General features: G+C 33.5%; 1 protein-coding gene across 1 annotated transcript in view; it reads right to left on the bottom strand.

Annotated features, from left to right (window-relative positions):
- Positions 1-8,567: 8,567 nt before the first annotated feature.
- ASZ1 (ankyrin repeat, SAM and basic leucine zipper domain containing 1) overlaps positions 8,568-23,728 on the bottom strand; it is a 79,744-nt gene continuing 64,583 nt past the window's right edge. Inside the window, exons 8-13 of the mRNA XM_060156005.1 lie at positions 22,745-22,820; positions 21,724-21,780; positions 19,476-19,585; positions 13,350-13,455; positions 12,414-12,527; positions 8,568-8,720 (exon numbers count right to left, since the gene is read on the bottom strand). Coding sequence (XP_060011988.1) covers positions 8,568-8,720; positions 12,414-12,527; positions 13,350-13,455; positions 19,476-19,585; positions 21,724-21,780; positions 22,745-22,820 — 616 coding nt within the window. The remainder of the gene's footprint in view (positions 8,721-12,413; positions 12,528-13,349; positions 13,456-19,475; positions 19,586-21,723; positions 21,781-22,744; positions 22,821-23,728) is intronic.

Here is a 23,728-nt window from a genome sequence, read left to right as displayed (position 1 = left end):
TGGGGCCCTACATATAGAACCAACTTGTTTTTCAGCAAAGGTGCAAAGCAATTTAATGCGGAAGAAAGCTTCTTTAAATTTTTGGTAATAGAGCAAATGGATTGCTGAATGAACAAAATCTTTAGCCCTACCTCCTATAATACAAAAAATATTGATATGGATCATAAATCTCGATCTCAAAGCTAAAAACAATCAAGCTTCAAGAATAAAACACAGGACACCTTAATGACTTTTGTATAAGCAAAGATTTCTTAAACAGAACATAAAAAGCAGTGTGAGGGAAAAGAGAAGGATGTTGAACTTAATTAAAATTAAGAACTTCTGTTCATCAAAATATGCCATTAAGAAAGTTTGAAAAGCAAACCCCAGCAGAGAGCAGATATTTGCAATACATATATCTAATGAAGGACTTTTCTTCTGAATATCAAAAGAATTCCTACCAGTCAAAAAGAAAAAGGTAGAAATTCAATTATAAAATGGGCTAAAAACTTGAATAGTCATTTCACAAAGAAGATATCCAAATGTCTAACAAGTATATGAACAAGGCCAAGTAAAACAAAAGGAGAATGATCAGAGTTAAAGTTTTCTGGTTTATAATTTTAAGGGGAAGGGAGAGTTGCTAGTTCTCCTTAGACTTTCCATCTGTTGTTAAAAATTTAAGGATAATTGCTAAAAGAAATAAAAAAGAATATATAATTTACAATATGGTTGGAAAAAGAGAGGGGTTAAAAAAACTTCATAAATCAGTGTGAAGTAGGAAGGAGAAAAGCTTAATAAAAGCCGAAGGGACAGTGGAAATAAATACAAATACAAGTACACAAATAATCACAATAGATGTAAATTAGCTAAACTTTCCATCTCTTTTTAAGGACAGGATTGGCAGATTTATTTCCTTTTAGGACACAGAAAGAATGAAAGCATAAGAATGGTAAAGGGCATACCAGGAAAATAATCTTTTTTTAAAAAGTATGCCTCTATTAATATCAGACAAATTATATTTTAAGGCAGAAATGTTAGGGATAAAAAAAGATCACATAATGATAAAAGATACCATCCACCTGTAAAACAATAATTTTAAGGTTAAATTCATGTAACATTACAGTCTCAAATCTTCATAGCAAAAATTAACAGAAATACTAGGTTAAACTGAAAATCTTAGCGAGAGATTTTAACCCATCTCTCTCATTAATTGACTGTATCAATTTGCTTTTGCCATGTAACACATAGCTTAAAACAACCACCAAAATTTCGACACTTAAAATAACAGCCATGTATTAGCTATTTTGTAGATCAGAAATTTAAACAGGGTTCAGCTGGGCAGTTTTTCTGCTGGTCTCAACTGGGGTCACACATGTTTGATGGCCTCACTCACATGTCTATGAGTTTGCTAGAATGAAGGATAACTGGGCCATGATTATCTCATTATATTAAGTTATCCTGAACTTGTTAATGTAATGGAAGATCAGAAAAGCAGTGAGAGAGAAAACCCTAATGCACAAGCACCATTCAAGCCTTTGCTTCTATCCCTTTTGCTAATGTCCCATTGGCCGAAAAAAGTCAAATGGCCAATATGGATACTGGGGGTTAGGAAAGAGACTCCACATATTGTAAGGGCATGGATGCAAGGAATAAATATTAGAAATAGTCCCCAAAGTAACAAGAACATCCATTATCACCACTATTATTAACTATGAGACTGAGGTCCTAAAATGTTCTGGTAAGATAAAGAAATAAGAAGTACAAGAAATAGAAAGAAAGAGGTAAAACTTTCATTATTTGCAGCCCTACATAGAAAACCTAAAACAATCAGTGGACAAAACTATTAGGATGAATAAGACAGTTCAGATTCTTGATCTGGATTCAAGGTCAAATACAGAAGTAATTTACATTTCTCAGCTAGCAATAAACAAATTAAAATGTAGTAGTAAATTACTGTTGTGCTACTATATGCTAAGACATATTATAAAGCCTTAATATCAATTCTTAAAACAGTGTGGTATTGGCAGCAAATAAGATGAATGGAATAAAACATAAAATTCAGATCCATAAGTCATTAAAAATTAGGCATGGAAATAGGCACCATTTCAAATCAAGGAGGAAAAGATAGATTATTTAATAATGGTGGTGTGGAAACTGGCTCACTATGAGGAAAGAAATGTTATTAGATTTCTGTTTTACACTGTGCACAAAAATAATTTTCAGCTATGTTAAAGTCCAAAACATGAAAAGCAAAACTTTAAAACAGAAGAAAATACAGGTAGATTTTTAAAATGTTTGGGCAACAAAGAACATCATAAGCAAGAGATAAACAGTAGATAGAAGGAAGTCCAGCACATGTTACAGAGAAAGGATTAATATTTCAAATATTTAAAGGATTAAAAGCCAACAAAAAATAGACAGTCCAGTAGAAAGATAGGCAAATCATAGTAGAAAGTAATTTATAGGGAGAAAAATGGCCTATAAACCTAAAGAGATGCTCAATTTCACTAGTAATCAGAGCAGCACAAAATAAAACAAAAACAATCAACTTTATTGAATCCATAAGATAGGAGAAAACGTTAAGTCAGTTAATGTTAAGTGTCGGTATGGCTGTGGGGTAACAAACACTCTCATGTACTGCTGGTAGGTCTGTAAATTAATACGGGCTCCTTGAAGAGCAGTACAGAAGTGATGCAGTCATGTTTTCACCTGGAAACAGATGGCAGAATGATTTGAGGAGATTTGCTTTACAAAGAGACTATTTTTGAAGGTGTGGGCAGAGGAGCTGTTACCACCCCTCAGACCAGAAGGGATGTGGGAGGGAGTAAAGGTTCCAGGAACCCAGAAGGAGTGAATCTTGTAGAGGTTGTCTTGAGAGGAAGCCTTCAGTTGAGGGGCAAAGGTAGCAATCTCACAGGGAGTACAGCCAGGTGAATAAATATCTAGATTTACCCTCCCTCAGATATTCTGCCATTGGATAAGCCCCATCAGTAGTTGAAAGGTCCTTTGATGTATTTTGTATTGATAGACTCAGCTTCCCAGGGTAGGGTGGGTAGAGGGAGGCTCGTGAGGGGCAAACAGAAATACCTGGCAACATCAATAGTTAATGAAGTAGAAATTGAAAATCTTTGTGCCCTACAACTAGCTAATCCACTGCTAAATGTAGTTAAAGAAACTTTGTCATATTTACACAGGGACACATGTACAAGTATGTACAGTACAGTACTGTTGAGAAGAATAAGTTAGATATAACTCAAAATTTTATCAGTAGGGGAACAAGTAGAAAATGTGGGATGGACATATGATGGAATACTATAGAGCAGTTTAAAGGAATTAATTACATCTTTACTTTTTAACGTGGATGCATCTGAAATACTGATGGAAAAAGCAAATTGCAGAATGAGGCAACACAGGCATAACCCTGTATTATTTGGGAATGCCTTTGGCACCATTAACAGAAAATCCACACAGTGGTTTAATAAAAGATGGGTTTCTTTTTCTCACATCCAGAGCTGGTGCACCTGCTCCAGGATCTATACAAGGAGGGTTCTTGCACCGTTCTTAGTGTGGGGCTCCATCTTATGGCTTTCAGGTGTTTGGTAATAGCCCCATATCTGTGCTTAAAATGGAATCATTTAATGTTATTTATCAATTCAGTTAGCCCAGATTTTACCATGTCTTTATTATTCGTTTTCAAGTAGACATAAAGGGTAAATATTTTAAAAATCAAGCGAAGTTAATAAATAAAAAGCTGAGAAAATGTGTACCTCTCAGGTGGATAGACTGGAGCCCTCATGGTGTATAAAACATTTCAGGGAGAAGAGGTCCTCTCTGTGGCTTGAGGAGTGAAAGTGTATTAGGGTGTCATTATCAAGCTGACTGTCTGACCGGGATTGAATTACACACTCCTCACACCACCACCAGTCCTCACCTATGGAACAATAAGGATGCAGACTCTAGCTCTCACCATCATCACAAGAGGGTTCAATAAACTTGGTTTTATAGACAAATGGTTTCTGCTTTTGAGTATAGTACCACCTGTTAAAAAGGCAGAGGGGAAATAGAGGGAGTCTTCTCAGATAATTTATTATCTGCTTGGCCTATTAACTGTTGTCTTGTGGATTGTGAATATATCTGTGTTAGCTTAGATGATTTAAGTATTTTTAATTCTATGTCACTAAATGATAGGAAATATTTCTCTCGAACAAAAATATGGTCCTGGCAATTATAAAAATCTGATTTTTGGTGCAAGTCAGTGTAATAAATGCTTTATGATCAATTATAACAGCAGAAATTATACTGGCTACCGTTTATTAATGTATGCTATAAACACACACATTGGAGAAAACTATATTGCCTTAGTTCACTTAATCTTTACAACAACCTTATAGGTTTAATTTAATATATTTATTAAAATATAGGTTTTTAAAAATTATCTGAATGACTGGCACAGTAAATGCCAAATTAAAGCAATGATTTTAAGTCTGATTATTACTGTTATTCTTGTTATAGATGAGAATAAATGCTGAATTAATGCAGTATTTTTAGTCTGATTATTACTGTTACATGCATGTTATAGCCAGAGACTTGGAGACCTTTGGTAGTGTTCTAAAAGTTGCATGGCTAGTAAGAGGCAGAATTGAAACTGGAACTCATGTCTGTTTGGCCACAAGTCTGCATTAGTTATAAAACTCTACAACCACTTGTATGTTACTCCATTTAACACTCCAACAACAACCCTAGTTCAGGATGATCTTTATTTTTCGGATTAGGAAACTTAAGTTCTGGAGAAGATAATTATTAATAATGATCATATATTTCATGACTTATGCAAGGCTCTGCTGGTCAGTGACAAAATTGGGTTCCCTGGAAAGTGAATGCTGAGGTGAAGATTAGCATACAGGACATTCATTAGGAAGGGCTCTGGAGAGCAACACCTGTGCAAGGGAAGGGAAAGCAGCAGCACTGGACAGAGGGAGAAGATGGGCTGTGATACACTCTTAATGAAAGCCTTGGCCAGCCTCACCGGGAGCTCTGAAAGGGGGACGGTCCTTCAGAGTTATCTTGGTTTGGGATGAGGGCCTTTGAAATTGGGACCTTTAAACCCCTATGTTGATTAGTCATTCCTGGGAGTAGGACATGCTTTTGGGAATACATCTTTCTTTAGCAGAGAAAACTCCTGAAGAGGACTTTCTGCTAGCTACATTCCCAGCAGCTGTGGGAATAAGTTATTTACTCCTAAAGGGAGATCTGGGAGCCACATAACAGCATATACTTCAGGAAACAAAATCCACAATTTTTCTTTCATTCTATGATGCTATTCCTGTTTTATCTAGAAACTGAAGAAATTTGCGTAATAACTCTAATCTTTCGTTTCTACATTTTAAGTCCAATTTTCATTCGCCACAGGGTTAATGTAATATTGCCACTATTTTAGTTCTACCACTAACTACAGTTAATTGTTATATTACCACTAACTGGATAGTTAATAGTATTACTATTGAAGATTCTAGGTGTCTTATTTTAATACCTTACACTGAGGGCAGGGGAAATTGTACATATGCAACTCCAAAAATTGGTTTAGCACTAATGTACCTTGAATCCACAATGAATAGAAACTTACTTTAAATCTAGTCTAAATCTCTTCTAAAAGATTTCACATGCTGGGACTTCACCGATTTTCCCTCTGTAGCTGTTTTTTGCAGGAAGGCATTGATTGAGGTTGAGCCCTTCTCCCATAAGGAAAGATAAGTCTATCACACCACATTCTCAACTGTGGAAATTCAAAACAAAACAAAACGCTCAACCACACCCTTTCCTATGAAGCAGTTTTACAAAGTGGGTTTGTAAAACATCCATAAAACAACAGTAACCTCAATGTCTCTCTTAATAATAGCAAACATATTTAGGTTTTCTGATCTCATATAAAATATGTAATGTATGGGTGTATTGTTTTACACATACTAAGCAGTCAGTAATTATTTAATGAATTGAAATGTAATTACTAGTAATTTTCCCCAAAATATTATAAAATATTGGCAACAACCAAATGTTAAGATCAATTCTCATATCAGATCTCTGGATGTGAGCTCAAAAAGCAAAACCACTTATGAGGGGTTCACTTTGTCTAGGAAGCATTGATTCTCTTACATAAAGCCCCTAAGATTTAGTTCTAATTTCAGAACTCCAAATTGGACCTATTAACAAGGAGGCATTGTTCTGATTCATTTAGTCTTTAGAATCTATTATACAGATGAGGAAACCAAGACTCGGACAAGGTACAAGATAATGTGACAGGGCTAGGAACCTGGGCTACCTTCTGCTTTATCTGTCAACAGAAAAGTGAAGGTTAGGGGTTGAGAGGGAAGAGGGAGCACGTCACAGCAGACATGGACTTCAAAAGGAAAGAAAATACAGAAGATTAAAGTGTTAGAACGATTCCAGGAAGGAAGAAAATTCATGGAAACAATTATGAAAGATCAGTTGGGAAGAGAAACGTGAATAATACTGCCTTACAGAGATAAGTCCAGAGATGGTGACACTTCTGAAAATGTCATTTTATTTACTCTCTCTCCAAGTTATGCAATATAAAAATTTGTTCATTTTGTGTAGAATATTGATAAGATAATCTGAATTTACAGGTAGAGGAATATAATAGAACGTTGCTCAAATAGTTTTGAATTAGTTCCTCTAATAACGAACAAATGTGTCACGTACGTCCAGTATAACGTTTTTATTGGCACTTTAAAGTCTTTGCAGAGTCCTAAGGGCTCAGAACAAATGAAAAAACATTTATTCAAGAAAACCTACTAAAACTCAGAACACTGAGCCACTGATCCAATCTCTCCCTTACGACCTGCCTCCCGGCAACCCCAAGTCATCTCAGTTTAGCAAAAGCTCCAAAAGCTCTGGGTGGATGTGGCCAAGAAGATGGGGCTCCCTCTCCCCTCAGCTCCCAAATAAGAGTTACCATATCTCATCTGAAGGGCAATCCTCCAGCTTTTCTAATGCCCTCCAACTCCAAGCTTGAGCAGCTAAATTCTGATGAGTGTGGCTGAGAGGTTGAGGGCTCTCTCCTTCCGTTGAGCCTCACAGGATGAGAACTCTACCCCAGGAATGGCAGGCCAGAACACTAAGGCCGCGATCTGCCTTTCGCCAGCTCACTTATAGGGCAGAACTGTAAGAAGCAAACGCAGAAGACCAGAGGCTACTGCCCCACCCAGCACTCAGAGGAGTGGCTCAGAGATTTTGTCCAGGGGGGAGAAGCAGTCCATAAGAAAGAGAGTTTCAGAGTTCTCCGCAAAGGAACTGACTTCATTTGAAAGAGAATGTGGAGAAAATCAAGCCTAAGGGCACTCCTGAAGACAACAGCTCCTCTAAGGTGAACTAGGCCAGCTAGTTCACCAGAGAGAACCAGGGCAAGAGACAGCTGAGAAGGACCCTTCCCTGATCAGAATAAGCCTCAAAAGCTGGCCTCAAAAATTACCCCTGTCCAAATTTAATTCTATGAGACTGCTGAGCAATTCATGCCCCAGGACATGTCAAAACAGTAGAGCAATCAACCAGTAATTAGTGGAGCCTAAGGGTTGGGTATAATACCAAATGAGGCAGACAGCCTATCGGAGAGATTAGAAAGAGACAGTCAAAAAGAGCCCTGCTAAAAGCACTGTTATCCCAGTTGTAGATCAACTGCATCTGTTCTAGGTACGGTACTACGTCAAGCAAGATTTAACTACTATATTGCCTGCTAAATTAGGCCTGCCTTTTTATTAACCTCACTTTTAAAATCTGAATATTATTATTTTGATTTTGAAAAAAAAAGCCCCACAAAGAAATCGTGCATTACTTCTTTAGATTGGTATGAGAAATTATACGCCAAATGCCATTCACTTTCATACCATCCTCAAGAATGTTACACATGGTACATGTCATATGTTCCCAAAAGTACATTATATAAAAAATTCTAATGTGCTTTAGGCTTTCCACACTACTCTCTGAATTTTCTGCTTTTTAAAATTTACATTTAAAATATTTTCCCTAGGTTTTAATCCATAATTCAAAAATTTTACATTTTATCTTTATACTTTGCATTCTCTAAACTACTCTCAAGTTAATAATTTCCTTATAATGATATATAACTAAAAAAACTAAATAAGAAATTCCTTATTACATAATAATGGAAGGGAAAAATAAGAACTAAAAGAAAGCTCCTAATTTATGAACACTTTACAAATAGTGTAAGATTCACTGTGACAAATGAACACACTTTTATAAATGTCAAAGAATATTAGATAAAACTTTTATTTATTTTAAATGTTATTTATTAGAGTCATAGGATAGGATCAAACTTAAGAATCACTTATAATTTACTGCTTGATCAAAGTTAACATAAAAATATAACAAATTATATTGTCAACTCAAACTGACAAACCACTTTCTAAAGAAAAACATTCTGCAGTAAGCTATCATAATTTTTCCTATGGAGTGTTGGCTAAGAATGTAGTTATACTGTGCCACAAACAGTTAAAAGCAACATTTTTAGGTAATGTGAATAAGATATACATAATTACTCAAAACAAATATTAGGGTTATTTTCTCTGAAAAGTTAGCTTGCAAATGAAAAGAAGAAACCCAAATCCGCATACGGTGATAGCCGTCCTCTTCAAAAGTCTACTATTCCATGTAGATACTTCTCCCGTTAACGGTATACGAGTTGGATCATCTTCTCGTTCATTTTGCAACTAATGTTTAGTATGGGAAAAATGAAAAAGTTAATGTGCAGTACAGTGAAAATAAAAATATCTTTGATTTTAAAAAATATCAAAATATCCATGTTAATTACTTGATTTAGATGTAGCCTAAATGCAAGATTCCCGTGGAAGATTTAAAGTAAAGATTCAAAATCTTAAAAGACAGTCTTTCTTTCAACCAGGATCCCACTGTAGTAGACTATTAGTTTTACATTAAAAATAAATGCTTCTATAGATTATTACATTTTAAAAACATGTTTTTATGTCAGGAGATAAAGTTCCTTTAATGTTAAAGTTTCTATTTCTACCTATAAGGAACGACAGTCGTTTTTCCCTTTGTATTAAATATCAACTGATTTCTTACAAAAAAAGTGAACCTTATTAAAAAAGGTATTGTTATGGCATACCTACAGTACATGAAATTCAACAGAAACTAGAAGATTCGATGCTAATACTAGAAGTATAATCCTTTATTTAAATATATTCGCAGGAACAAATGTTAACAAAAATTTCAGTGGTTCTTTTTGCACGTCTCAACAATGAAAGTACATGACCCAGTCAGTTTCTAAATTCCTATACATAGAACTTTCTTGCTAAAGAAGGCCTCTCAACTCGTGTGTGTGTGTGTGTGTGTGTGTGTGTGTGTGTGTGTGTGTGTGTGTGTGTGTGTGTGTGTGAGAGAGAGAGAGAGAGAGAGAGAGAGAGAGAGAGAGAGAGAGAGAGGGGGGAGGGGGGAGGGAGAGGGAGGAGATAGTTGCTGGGGAGAGGCAGAAGAGGGAGAATGAGCAGAAACCAAAAGATCCTTGAAAGATAAAAAGAATCAGGCACATTTACAGAGTGATATTTACTAGAAACATCCTGTGCTGGAGTGGTGACATACGTTCAACATTAGCAAAAATAACTACTTCTCAAATCTACAGTGTAAATATTTAATTAAAAAACCCTGCAAAATTAATTTCAAATTTATAGTAGAAGATGGACTTCAATGCCAATCTCATTAATACTGTATTCTTGGTCTAACTTCCAAATGGCTTCATTCAGCAACAGATTCCTTTTTGACACTGATGCTCCATTTACTGAATCCTGAGACAGTCATTCCTTTTATTAACCAATTACTTAGAATGACCCTTTCTGACAGGAGCCTGTCAGTGTGTTGGTTTGAAAGAGAATGATGTGGTGTTAGAGTCTGGCCTTGACCTCTCCCACCCTCTCTCTTTGTTACCTCCATATACTTATCTATGATAGCTCATATGTTTCTTTTAAAAAATCCCTTCTGTTATTATTGGTAAACTCTAAAATATCATAAGCTTAACAGGCATGATAGCATACTCCCAAATCTGGAAGCCTCATAGTTCTCTAAATAATATCTTATTTGGTGATTATTACTTGTTTAAGCCTAATCCAAAGAAAACCCAATGCACAGGCTTGCTCCAAAATTAAGACGTTCCTGCCCAAAGAACTATATCTGCTGTTATTATGAACCAATGAATATGTTTTCAAGGCCAGTCCTTACACAGAAATGTATAGATTCAAGGTAGAAAAGACCAAAGAAAAACAACCTTCCATTTAGCTAAAGAAAGCTGAAAATTTTCTCTTTTTATTAAAATAAATATTATGGTACCTGATTGAATTGTTCATGTTTTCAAGTCAAAGTTACACTCCGAAAGCAGTGTTTCTTAATTTCATCCCTTTAAGAAAAATCTGGGTGCTCTCTCTAATTTCATCTTAATCTTCCACCCCACCTCCCCAGATGTTTTTAGTTCATCTTGGAGAAAACAAATAATTACCAATCCTGAGACAAAGATGTCTTAGGGAATTTCTTACACTAAACATTAAAGGTTGATGCTTTGCAGGAAGTATCTTTACACAAATCCTTCCAAATTTCTCTTGCATCCCCATGAAAAACACCATGCTAATAAGTAAAATCAATACCATTTCCCTTCAATTCTTCTAGATGATAGATATAGTGAAGATGAATGGTGCTATAATTTTCGTGTTGTCAGCAAGTTCAGAAAGTATAAAATCATAGTTTTGCATGAGAAAGTTCATTTGGGGAGTGCTGTGTATTAAAGGAACACAAAGTGGAAGTAGAGAGAATAATTAGGAAACTAATGTGTAGCACAGTTGCCTGACATACAGGAGGCACCCTTAGGTTTGTTGAATGAATAAATGTCAGAGATAATACAACTTCTAAGATGCCTTTCTCTGGAAAGGAGTTATCATCTACAAAAAATGTGAAATATATTGCTCATTTGTCCTATTTTAAATGTCTTTATCCCCCTATAATTTTGTAGAATTTGCTTCACAATTTTCTGCTCATTTTTAAAAAAGACTCCTTTTGACTGAACATGTTAATAGCTAGAATGACAAATTGCCTGGAACATGTATAAAGTTTATTTTGAGGAAAATAACTTTTTTGATAAAATACTAATGAAAATATTAAATGACATGGGTTGATGCTATAAAAATTTAACGCATAATCTAATGTTCACATCAGATATTTCACAAAAACTTTATCGATATCAAATATATTTATTAGACGTGGAGACTCAGAAATGAGTTCTTTAGTCAAGTGAAAGTGTTGCCCTTTATTATCTACCTTCAACAGAGTTCTCTATTTTAGCAGCTTAGGTTTTGTTATAGTCAGTTTTCTTAAAGGGGGAAAAAAATCACCTGTCCTTAAACCAAAATACATACTTCTATATGAGTATAGGAACAAGAACCAAAAACCCATACTCTTTTAAAAAGTTAAATTATAAAAGATACCATAAAAAGTCTAGAAGGGGCTTCCCTGGTGGCGCAGTGGTTAAGAATCCACCTGCCAATGCAGGGGACACAGGTTCGAGCCCTGGTCTGGGGAAGATCCCACATGATGCAGAGCAACTAAATCCATGTGCCACAACTATTGAAGCCCACGCACCTAGAGCCCGTGCTCCGCAACAAGAGAAGCCACCACAATGAGACGCCCGTGCACCAGAACGAAGAGGAGCCCCCACTTGTCGCAACTAAAGAAAGCCCGTGTGCCCCAACAAAGACCCAATGCAGCCAAAAAAAAAGTCTAGAAAATAGAAGGAATATTTTATCCACAACCCTACCTCATTAACAGAGCTAATAACATTTCATCTTTGGTAGTTTTTTTATATTCACATTTATATATGTAAATAAAAATTAGAAATAGAACTTCTTTAACAAGTTGATATATTCTTTTCATTATATTTTTCAACTGGCTGTATATCATTATAAGAAACGGTTATACCATAATTTATTAAATCATTCTCGTATAGGACATTTACGTACATATAATTTTGGAATCATTAAACTAGTACTATTAAAGATACAAATATTTTTATGGTCCTTGCCACATCTTGCCAAACTGTTTTTGAAAGTGGTTTAGACATCAGTCTCACATGAAAATACTATGTTTGATGAACTATAACCAGTAATGGGTAGGGTAATACATTCCCTGATAATTTATAGGATGAAAATGATATATCACTGTTCTTTCAGTATGCATTTCATTAATGACCAACAAAGTTTGTTTCCTATGTATATTTCTTCCTTTGAAAACTGTCCTTTCTCCACCTGTCTAGTGGGAGCTTAAGTTGCTCGTCAGAACTGCTTCATTGTCTAACATATTATGCTGTAAATAATCTTCCCCCTTTTTAATTTTAAATATTTAAATACCTTCTGAATTAAGTCTTTTAGTTTGCAGACCTCTTCACTCAAGTCTTCAACATTACTAACCAGTTCTTCACAAACTGAAGTAAAATTCCGGGGAGAAGCCCATTCTAGTACTATCTGTTAATATTTTCAAAAGTTACATTTTAAAGAATGGAAAGCAACTTTTCACAACTTTATATCCACAAAAAGTATACAACAGTATCAAATATTAAATTAAATTACATAACTGAAAAGCACTTTTTTATTCAGGATAAATCCTGACACCAAAAGAACTCAGTATTTTTATATAAATAGTCAAATCAGTTTCCTGAATGCATTTATTAAATATATATATATATCACCATGGAGACTAATATTAGTAATAAAAATATTTATGGTGAATAAAGTCATGAAGGTTTGAAGAATGACATGATTCCCATATTAGTGTTATATAAAACTCATAGGAAAACAAGTGCATTAAATATTTTTCACTATATGCAAATAGCTAAAACCAAATCACATGAAAAACTTTACAAGTTTGCTTTTACAGGTCACTTACACTTTCTCTATTTAAAATTTCCTTCATTAAAAAATCCTTATATTGAAATGGTTTTTAATAACACTCAACACACTGTTTTGTTTCAACTTTCACTTGGGTCTCCTGTCACTTTATATTTTAAACAATTAAATTCCCTTTAAGAACAAATGGTAAGTTCAATACACAGATCAGTTTAACTTTTGGTCTGACTCATTTTCCTTTTCTTGAGGGCTAGAACACAAAGTTTTTCAATTAATTGGTATAAAAAAGTAATATTAAATAAATTGACTTATTTAGATCTTAGGTGATTTTACAGAGGACACAGTTTTACCAGATCATTACAGTTTACTGAGTTATCATTAACTTATCTGGAATGTTCTCCAGCATTCATACTTTACTTCATTTAATAACTTGTAGAATACCTTCTGAGAATTTACAGGCAACTCAGTAATAATGTTCTGTACAGCTGTTATTAAATGGCCACACTGTTTGTTTAATTTCAGAAGAAAGTTGAGGAACTCATCACCACTAAAGAGAGGAAATAAAAAGGAATCACTAATATGAACAATTTACTCCATTTTACTTGGCTAGTTATTCGATGTCTAGTCATAACATTTATTAGATTCTTTAAAAAAATATTTGTAGAATAGTTACTTTGTATTAGCAACTGAAACAGACTTTGAGCATACAAAGAAAACCAAGCATCCAATCTTGAGGATCTCAAAGTTCAGGATGAGAAGCAGACATAGAATTATAACATTGTTATTCACAGGGACATATGAAGAAGGAACATAAAAGTGCCAATATTTGAATGTCTATTATGTGAAGGCACTGCACTAGTTATTTTACATTTATTATTTTTTAAATTCTTCCCAACATCTCCTGTAAGGTAGATGTTATTAACAGTAGTTTATAGTTGAGACATCTAAAACTCAGACATAATGAATCTAGTATAATGGGAATAGGGATTTAGTTATGCTTCATAGAGTTCATACTTGAACTGAGTCTGGAGCTTAAAAATAAGTTTGTCAGGTAGGTAAGGAAGAAAAGAGATTCTGGACGGAGAGAATAGCAGGTGCGAAAGAACAGGGGTAGTAGGTCTCCAAGGTATAACTAAAGCACAATTATGGGAAAGTCGTAAGAAAGGAGGCTGTACAGGATCACTTGTTTAAGGAACTTTCGTGACATGCTAAGGAATGGAATATTATCTTTTGGATAATGTACAGTTACTAAAGAATTTTAAACAGGAAAGTAGAAAATCAGATTTTCGTACGAGAAAGTTTATTTGGGGAGTGGTGTGGATTAAAGGAAAACAAAAAGTGGAAATAGAATAATTAGGAGACTAGTTTAAGAAATGTTTAGGAGAATAAACTGAAGAAGTTGGTGATGGATTGCACGTAAAAGAAAAGGAAAGGTCTAGGGTTATTCTAAGTTCTTTGGTTGCAGTGGAAGATGGCACTACCAAGCAGGGAAGTGAATTTGGGGGCGGGTGGTGGAGAAAGAAGTGGGGTGAAGAGAAAGCAATATAGCATAATAATTAAGAACACAGTCTCTAGTGTCAGGAAGACCTGAGTCTGAATTCAGCTTCCACAGCTTTATGATCTTGGGCAAACCTAATCTTCAGCCAAATATTTCCGTATCTGTAGAACTGAGGTAAAAGGAGTGTCAGGAGGACTGAAGGAGGTAACAATGTGAAAAGCACCTAGCATTCTGTCTAGTATATATATAGCATTTAAACAAACTTAATAATGATGATGATGACAATGATATGAGACATGTAGGTGGCAAGTAGAAATGTCAGTCTTGTAGGTACTTATCCTGGGGTCCACAGCCTCATGAGGCTACACAGAATTCGGGGAGTTGATGAACTTACATGGGGAAAAATTACATGTTTATTTTCACTAACCTCTAACAGAATTTCAGTCTTTCCTGCAATTATGAATATAGGCACAAACCACAGAAGTATCAGAAATGTCTATAATTTTGGTCACCAGTAGAAATCAAAACAATGGTCATGGAGAGGACCACAAAGAAAAAAGATACATATTGTGAAGAGGGGAGAGTTGATAGGGGTAGAAGAAAAAAGCTATCAAAGGAAAAGTAGCCTGAGAAAAAGAAAATCAGGAGTTAAGGTCTGTTATGAAAGGTATTGAAGGGAATAGATTCAAGATGGAGGAAAAAAGTCAAGCATGTTAAATAATTAGGATTAGTCCAATGATTCAGACAATGAAGAGATACTGATGACTAGATTAGTTTCAAAGACAGAAGCCAATTTATTGTGAAAGCTACAAAGAAACTAACACAGCCAAATAGAAAAGGGGACCAAGGATAAGAATAGGTAACTCAGAGGAAAAGAAAAAAGAAAATTTTAAATGGATAATAAACATGGGATTAAAATAAGACGTTATATTCTAGTGGAATGACAAAAATTAGGTAGATCATTAGTATTAAGAGTTGACAAATTTGTGAGATGACCTTTCTGGAGAGTTATTTAGCAGTATCTATTACAATAAAAATTCACACAAAAACTAATACAATGGGACTAAAAGCTACTTCTGAGTCCAAATGAAATTCTTATAGGTAGAAGTTTTGACTATACACTGTACAAAGTTTCTTTCATGCTGTTTCTAGGAGGAAAGATTATAAAAAGCAAGCAAGGACAACCTCTAATGAACCTTAATAGCAAACTTTTCTCTAAGACACGACTTTTATATAGTATTTTAATTTAAAAGAAATCTTTTTTCTTAGCTATTAGATTGAAAAATAAACAGTTTATACAAAATAAAGACTTTAAACTTTACAAATATAATATATATATAATCAAGTCACCAACTATGAAAAGTATCTGATGACTGCTTTATAAAAGCAAATTGAAATAAAAAAATTTAGATAAGCTCTTGTTCTATCTAGCAAAAGTGGTATTTATAAAAACATTTCCAAATAAATATAATTCTTCTTTATTAATTTTCTTTCTGCTTTTTGCTCAAGAAAGAACAGAACTTGAACATATTTTTCTGTCGAAACAACAGCAGTCATTACTTGTATTAATTTTTCTGTTTCCATGTAGTGTTTATATAAGGTATACTTAAAACTTATATTTTAGTGCTCTTTACTCAAATTTTATTTATTATCAATGAAAAAATAAGTACTTGAATAAGTAATTCATTAATGCCCTATATATTTTTTATGTAATGATTCTTAAGGAAATTAAGATCCATTGAGAACTGTCATTCAAAATGATAGCAGGTATGTTATTCTAGATAGTCAAAGCACACATATATATGTGGAATATAAACTTATAAGCTCTTATTCTCAAGGAAGACTAAGTTAACAACTCAGTTCAAATAAGCAAATACTATTATTAACAAAATTACATAATCTTAATGGATGAAAGGAAAATATACACCTTTCTTGTGATGTATAATTTTCAGGGCCACTGAATATGGATAGGCAAATTATAAAAAACACAACTCAAAAATGTGCCTTTCATCATACACTGTGTGACTGGCTGCCCAGCCCCCACCCCACAGCTGTACAACCTACATACCTTTACATGGCAGCCCTGATAATTTTGTACTTATTTAAGGATTTCAAAATAAGCAGATATGGCATACGTATGGTAGACTATATTATTTGATCAAATTGTCATGTCTTTTCTACTGAGCCAAATACTACCAGGTCTCTCTCTGCCAGAGGATTACAAGAGGCTTGGCCATATGACTTGCTTTGGCAAATAAAATATGACTGGAAGTGACTATGTAACTTTTGAACAGTTCGAGGTGGGGCTATTTCTCCAGCCTGTTTTCAGAATAATGAGGAGGAGATTCACTGCACCTGATCCATGATATAGGCGATCAAGAAATAAACTTTGTTTCTGTAAGTTATTTAGAGTCAGAAGTTATTAGTTACTGCAGCACAACTAAGTGTAAGTTGACTGAAACAACAGGCCATATTTTAAAAATGTGAAGTTAAGTATTAGGATAAAATTTATACTTTAAATAAAGGTACTCCAAACAGAAGTACTATGTGCTCACTGTAGACTATCTGGAAAAATCTAAAATTACCAATACTTTTATCACCCAAAGATAATGACTGGTAATATTTTCTTACAGAATATTTTCTTATAGTACACATTTTCTTCTAGTATTTTTCATATGAATATATACAACTGGCATTATACCTCACACTCCGTTTTATATTGCCTTTTATATTATTATGAATATTTTTCCATGACATTAAATCTCAAAATAATTTAAACAACAGAATAAAATAATTATACTGATGTAATATAATCCAACCATTCACCTTAAATATTTAGAGTTTCCAAGTTTATATTAGATGAATATTTATAATAGATGTGAACAATGTATTTTTTGTGTGAAAATTTGCATCTATACAAATTTTTTTGGAGGAGAAATCATTTCCTAAGTAGACATAATTTTGAGATGCTTTTGATACATTTAAGTAGGTATCAAAAAGGCTCAGAAAAAAGGTCTGGGCAGAAACTGCTGAAAATGTCAAGACATGGGTGAAACTTAATATTTGTGTTCAAAATATCTCAAAGTAGTAATGAAATGGTTATTAGTATTTTTAGATTGCATTCTCTAATTCTGAAAACATACTAAGGCCAACTGTAGAAAAAAGTAAATGTACTGTGCATGTGTGTTCCTGTAACAGACTATTTTATAAAACTGAACACATAGAAGAAAAGTATCTTAAAATAAATCAGTAGCTAAATTGCTGAAGTCACATTACCAGAAGATTATAATCAATCAGTTCAACTTTTCCTGCTGTTAGTTTTCTTATGACTTAATGACTAATTTCTTCTTTAAAGAATGACTTTGAACAAATGGGAAGTAAAACCTTTTCCATAACAGCATGTAAACAAAGTCTGTGATTTAATAACAAGGTCAAATTCCTGAAATATATGTCCGCCAGTTTTATTTTTTAAAAAATTCAGCAGTTTTAATAAGTGAACCATTCAGGATTCTGTACATTCTTTAAGTCTATTAAATCTCAACAATGAAAATTCATAGAGCTAACTCTGATATCATACAAATAAGTTATATTAAAAAATTTAATTTGCAATTCAGTAATGTAGAACTCAGAATATTCCTTCATAGAAGCAATAAATTAGAAAGTAAAGAAAATGAACAAAGAGATTCAAAGTTTGCTGATTTAAGTCCTCACAACTGAAATCCTTTACAATGTACTTAAATATTTAAGAGATGCAATGTTATTTTGAAACAATGATGAGGCATTATTTTGAATATAGATCATCTTGTTAAAAGGAGATACAGTTAGAGAAAGGGAAATAATTTTGCAATAACATTTTTAAAGAAATCTGGATCATCTAAATTATCCCCTAGAAGACTTATCTAAATTTTAAAATGGTGTGGAAACTTATTATTCCTATGTTTAATTAATGTTTCTCATAGTTGCAATGTTAGTGTTAGGCAGGCTACACTATACTACTGCACTTGTAAGTATTATATTTTATAGACTTGGATGAACTTCAAGGAAATTGGGCTGACTGAATAAAGCCAATCAAAAATGGATACGTACTGTATGATTGCATTTATGTAACATTCATGAAATAACATCATTTTAAAGATGGATAACAAATTATCGATTGCTAGTTTTAGGGATGGGGGAGGGGTGGTGGGAGCTATGAAGGGGTAGTATGTGGTAGCATTGTGGTGATGGTATGGTAAGTATATTGATTGTGGCAGTGGTTATGAGAAGCTACACACATGACAAAATTGCATAGAGCTATACACACGCACACACACACACACAAATGAGCACGTGTATAACTAATGAAATATAAACCAGAAAAATGTCAGTTTCTGGTTTTGATATTGTACTATAGTTATGCAAGATAACTGGGTATGCTGGGTGACACTGGATGAAGGGTACATAGAACCTTTCTGTACGTCTCTGCAATTTCTTGTGAATCTAAAATTATTTCAAATAAAGTTAAAAAAATCATTTACTGTTCCACAATATGTTTAAAAAAACAAATACCATTATTTTCAAAATAAATTTTAGATTACTAATATTGCTACTAATCAGTGTTTGACAAGTTTATAATATTGAAATGAACTTTATATATTGATAACATAATTTCATAAAGAATAAGGCTGAAAATAGAGCTGAGTACATGAGAAATGCTTTCTTATTGCCCTAAGCAAAAATATTACCCTCTGAATCTTCAATCTGACATTTATATAAAGATTTAAAGAGAGTAAGAGCTACACTATGAAAAGCATGGGATCTTTTAATTAACTCATTTAACAAAATGCAATGGAAAAACACAACAAAAATATTTCTATGTGAGTTAAGAAGATGCATTAGTTTTGCTTCTTGGTAAAAACTGACTTTATAAAGTAATTTCTACTTCAGAACACAATATATCGCAAAATGAACTATCCATATCCCTGCCAAAATGATGGTATTAAGTAAAATAACTTGGACATTATCAAAATTCAATTAAAAAAGAAAGTTGGTTCTAAACATATTAATGTAAACCAGTAGGTTAATTTTACCTGATTTCCAACTTTGCCACTTCAGGTAATTCTCCAAATTTTATCTCTTCTACCTCTAGTTCTTTAAGAGCAGCCATAATTTTCTGCTGATCTCTACTGGTAATTCCATTCTAAGTAGAAATGATTTTAAAGTACAATAAGGTAGTCATACTTGAACAATATACAAAATTACTGAAGAAGTTTTCTACTTGATTAATTAACATCTTGAAAAAAATAGATACATATTGGAATAAAACCATACTGAAAAATATACAAGTTTGCTTGTAACTGGACTGACTAGGTTACATCACTAAAATATTTAGATATATAGTGACTATAGTCAATTTTTTGCATTATATAACAATTGTGATGGATTCTAAAAACAAATTACTAGATTTTAATATATAATGTTTCCAGAAAACCAGAGTAAAACAATTTTCCCTTCAAAATATTATTTAAAATGTTATCACTGATTAAGTGAGAATTAAGTCTTCTTTTTGTCTATGTTCTACCTTTAGAATTAACTAAATTTTCTATCCTGGATTTAGCTAAGTAGTAGTATGGTTTGATTTTCAGTGATGGTAAAGATTTCAAGTTTCCAATGTGCTCATACAGGAAGATCATTCCTTTTTATGTATCCTACTTATTAAAGTATCTCTGATATTTCCCACAGCTATTTTCAAATTGTTACTTAATACTACTCATTAGCAAAATAATAAGTCTTGGTCATTTTGAGAACCTAGCAAAAGGCAGTATTTGAAGAACACGTTTATACCCACATGTACAAAAAACCACATCATATTTCTAAGTAACCTGTTTTATACTGTTTTACAGATCTATTTCATGTTTAGAAATAAACCACCAGTTTTAGTTGAGATGTCATAACTAATCTGAATGAAAAAAAACAACTCTAAGTCTTTATTCTTTTTTTTTAACATCTTTATTGGAGTGTATTGCTTTACAATGGTGTGTTAGTTTCTGCTTTATAACAAAGTGAATCAGTTGTACATATACATATGTCCCCATATCTCTTCCCTCTTGGGTCTCCCTCCCTCCCACCCTCCCTATCCCAACCCTCTAGGTGGTCACAAAGCACTGAGCTGATCTCCTTGTGCTATGTGGCTGCTTCCCACTAGCTATCTATTTTACATCTGGTAGTGTATGTATGTCCATGCCACTCTCTCACTTTGTTCCAGCTTACCCTTCCCCCTCCCTATGTCCTCAAGTCCATTCTCTAGTAGGTCTGTGTCTTTATTCCCATCCTGCCCCTAGGTTCTTCATAACCATTTTTTTTTTTAGATTCCATATATATGTGTTAGCATATGGTATTTGTTTTTCTCTTTCTGACTTACTTCACTCTGTATGACAGACTCTAGGTCCATCCACCTCACCACAAATAACTCAATTTCATTTCTTTTTATGGCTGAGTAATATTCCATTGTATATATGTGCCACATCTTCTTTATCCATTCATCTGTCGATGCACACGTAGGTTGCTTCCATCTCCTGGCTATTGTAGATAGAGTTGCAATGAACATTTTGGTACATGACTCTTTGAATTATGGTTTTCTCAGGGTATATGCCCAGTAGTGGGATTGCTGGGTCATATGGTAGTTCTATTTGTAGTTTTTTAAGGAACCTCCATACTGTTCTCCATAGTGGCTATATCAATTTACATTCCCACCAACAGTGCAAGAGAGTTCCCTTTTCTCCACACCCTCTCCAGCATTTATTGTTTACAGATTTTTTGATGATGGCCACTCTGACCGGTGTGAGCTGATATGTCATTGTAGTTTTGATTTGCATTTCTCTAATGATTAGTGATGCTGAGCATCCTTTCATGTGCTTGTTGGCAATCTGTATATCTTCTTTGGAGAAATGTCTATTTAGGTCTTCTGCCCATTTTTGGATTGGTTTGTTTTTTTCATATTGAGCTGCATGAGCTGCTTGTAAATTTTGGAGATTAATCCTTGGTCAGCTGCTTCATTTGCAAATATTTTCTCCCATTCTGAGGGTTGTCTTTTCATCTTGTTTACGGTTTCCTTTGCTGTGCAAAAGCTTTTAAGTAAGTCTTTAAATATTCCTAAGGCAACTTAATATTGGAATGGAAGATTTTAGATATGGTTATCCATAATCATATCTAATGAGGAACCTAGCAAAAGATCACTCACAGTCTATAGCTGTAGGATTTTTTAAATAGAAAATAAAAGGATTCAAACTATTAAAAATATGAAAGATAATGTCTGGAGTTTTTGAAATTGATACTAACCTTTGTAAACTCATCTTTCGTCATGGTCAAAAGATGTCTTAAAGTTATATCCCTTTCCTGTAGAAAAGAAAAAAATGCCACCTTTCTATATAAATGAAATAGTAGAAGGGGAAGTAGGCAACTGTACATATAAGTTAATCAGTTATATGCTACCCGCCTAAAAACTTTCAACTACTGGGTAGATAGTAATGAGTATAATAATATGTATAATTACTAAAAAAAATATAAACATAACTGGTTTCCCAGATTCAGAAAAAAGTATTACAACTTATATTTGCTTACATAAAAAGAAAACAGCTCTATAAAATTTGACAGAAATTGTTTTATGAATTTTTAAAATTTATAATTGTATAATATTAATAAAATTTGGTTTTACTGAATATTTCTCAAATAGGAAGTTTCACGATTGTACAATGAAACCCTATTCTAAACTGCCTAAATGAATGTGCATATTCTTAAGGAGAGCCTGTCTTAAATAGTGCTTTACTGCTGCAGTATCAGCTAAATGGCTGATAACTGTCATCTGCTCAAATCCCATAATGCATGCCTAAAATACCTACAACAGTGCTTCACATATGATCTAATTTAATATTTATGACAATCCTACACTAGGTATTACCATCCTTATGAAAAAAAAGGAGATTTAAGTAACATATTTCAGTTAATAATCATTAGAGCAAGAATCTGATACCTGGTTTGTTTGGTTTAAAATCATGCTTCTAATATTCTATACACAAAGATCAGCAACTGCAAAAACAGACTAAGGGCTTAGATGTACAAGGAGTTCTGTGATGCTTTGGGCAGTGGGTAAAAGCCAGATTCTAATTTATGTAAATTTCTATAATAATAAATTTTCACAATGCTTGTAATTTTAAAATGGGATGTATCAATACTACAAGTTATGGAGAAAAGTACATCTGTCACCCCTTCATAAGCATGCTTATGAATTAATATTTAATGTTATGTTAACCAACAAATAAACATGCATACATAACTCACCATAGCTTAAACAAAATCTTACCTTCAGTAAATCTGTCATATGTTCAAGTCCAAGACCATGTAAAAATATTTCCAGATCTCCAAATGCTGTATATGAACTATATATATTTATAGCAATGTCAATTTCAGAACAGACTATCAGTGCACAAATAATAAATATATATTTATGATGCAGAGAGAAAATGAGAATAAGAATGAGTAAGCATGCATCTATGTAGAATATACAGGCATATGTCGTTTTACTGTGCTTTGCTTTATTGCTTTATCTGCAGACCTTTTTACAAATTGAAGGTTTGTGACAACCCTATGTCAACTAAGTCTACTGGTGTCATTTCTCCAATGGTATCTGCTCACTTTGTGTATCTGTGTCACACTTCGGTAATTCTTGAAATATTTCAAACTTTTTCATTATTATATTTGTTATGGTGATTCTTGATGTTGCTATTACAACTTGCTGAAGGCTCAGATGATGGTTACCATTTTTTAGCAATAAAGTATTTTTTAATTAATATATGTACATTGTTTTTGTAGACAGAATGCTATCGCACACTTAATAGACTACAGTATGGTGTAAACATAACTTTTAAATTTGCGTAACTCACTTTATTGTGATATTTGCTTTATTGTGGTGGTCTGGAACTGAACCCCGATATCTCTGAGGTATGCCTATATTTGCAAATTTAGCCACTAGACCTATGTTATACAAAGGAATAAGAAAGGTTTCCTGAGTGAAGATTTAAGTAAACAGAGAAAATGGTGATAGTAAAATGAAGCTCATTTTTCCTAAGAAGGAAAATATTTGCCAGTATTTATACAACTGACGCCTAAACAACACAGCTTGAACTGTGCAGACCCACTTACACATGGAGTTTTTTCAATAGTAAATACTATAGTACTACACAATCGTGGTTAGTTGAATCCGCAGATGTGGAACTGCAGAGATGGAGGAACCTTGGATACAGATTTTCCAAGGGCAGGGTCAGCGCCCCTAACCCCTGGAATTGTT

This window comes from Lagenorhynchus albirostris, chromosome 8 (assembly GCF_949774975.1).
Source record: "Lagenorhynchus albirostris chromosome 8, mLagAlb1.1, whole genome shotgun sequence".
Lineage (NCBI taxonomy): Eukaryota > Metazoa > Chordata > Mammalia > Artiodactyla > Delphinidae > Lagenorhynchus > Lagenorhynchus albirostris.
The sequence above is the reverse complement of the archived record's forward strand: the minus strand, read 5'-3'. Positions and strand labels throughout refer to the sequence as shown.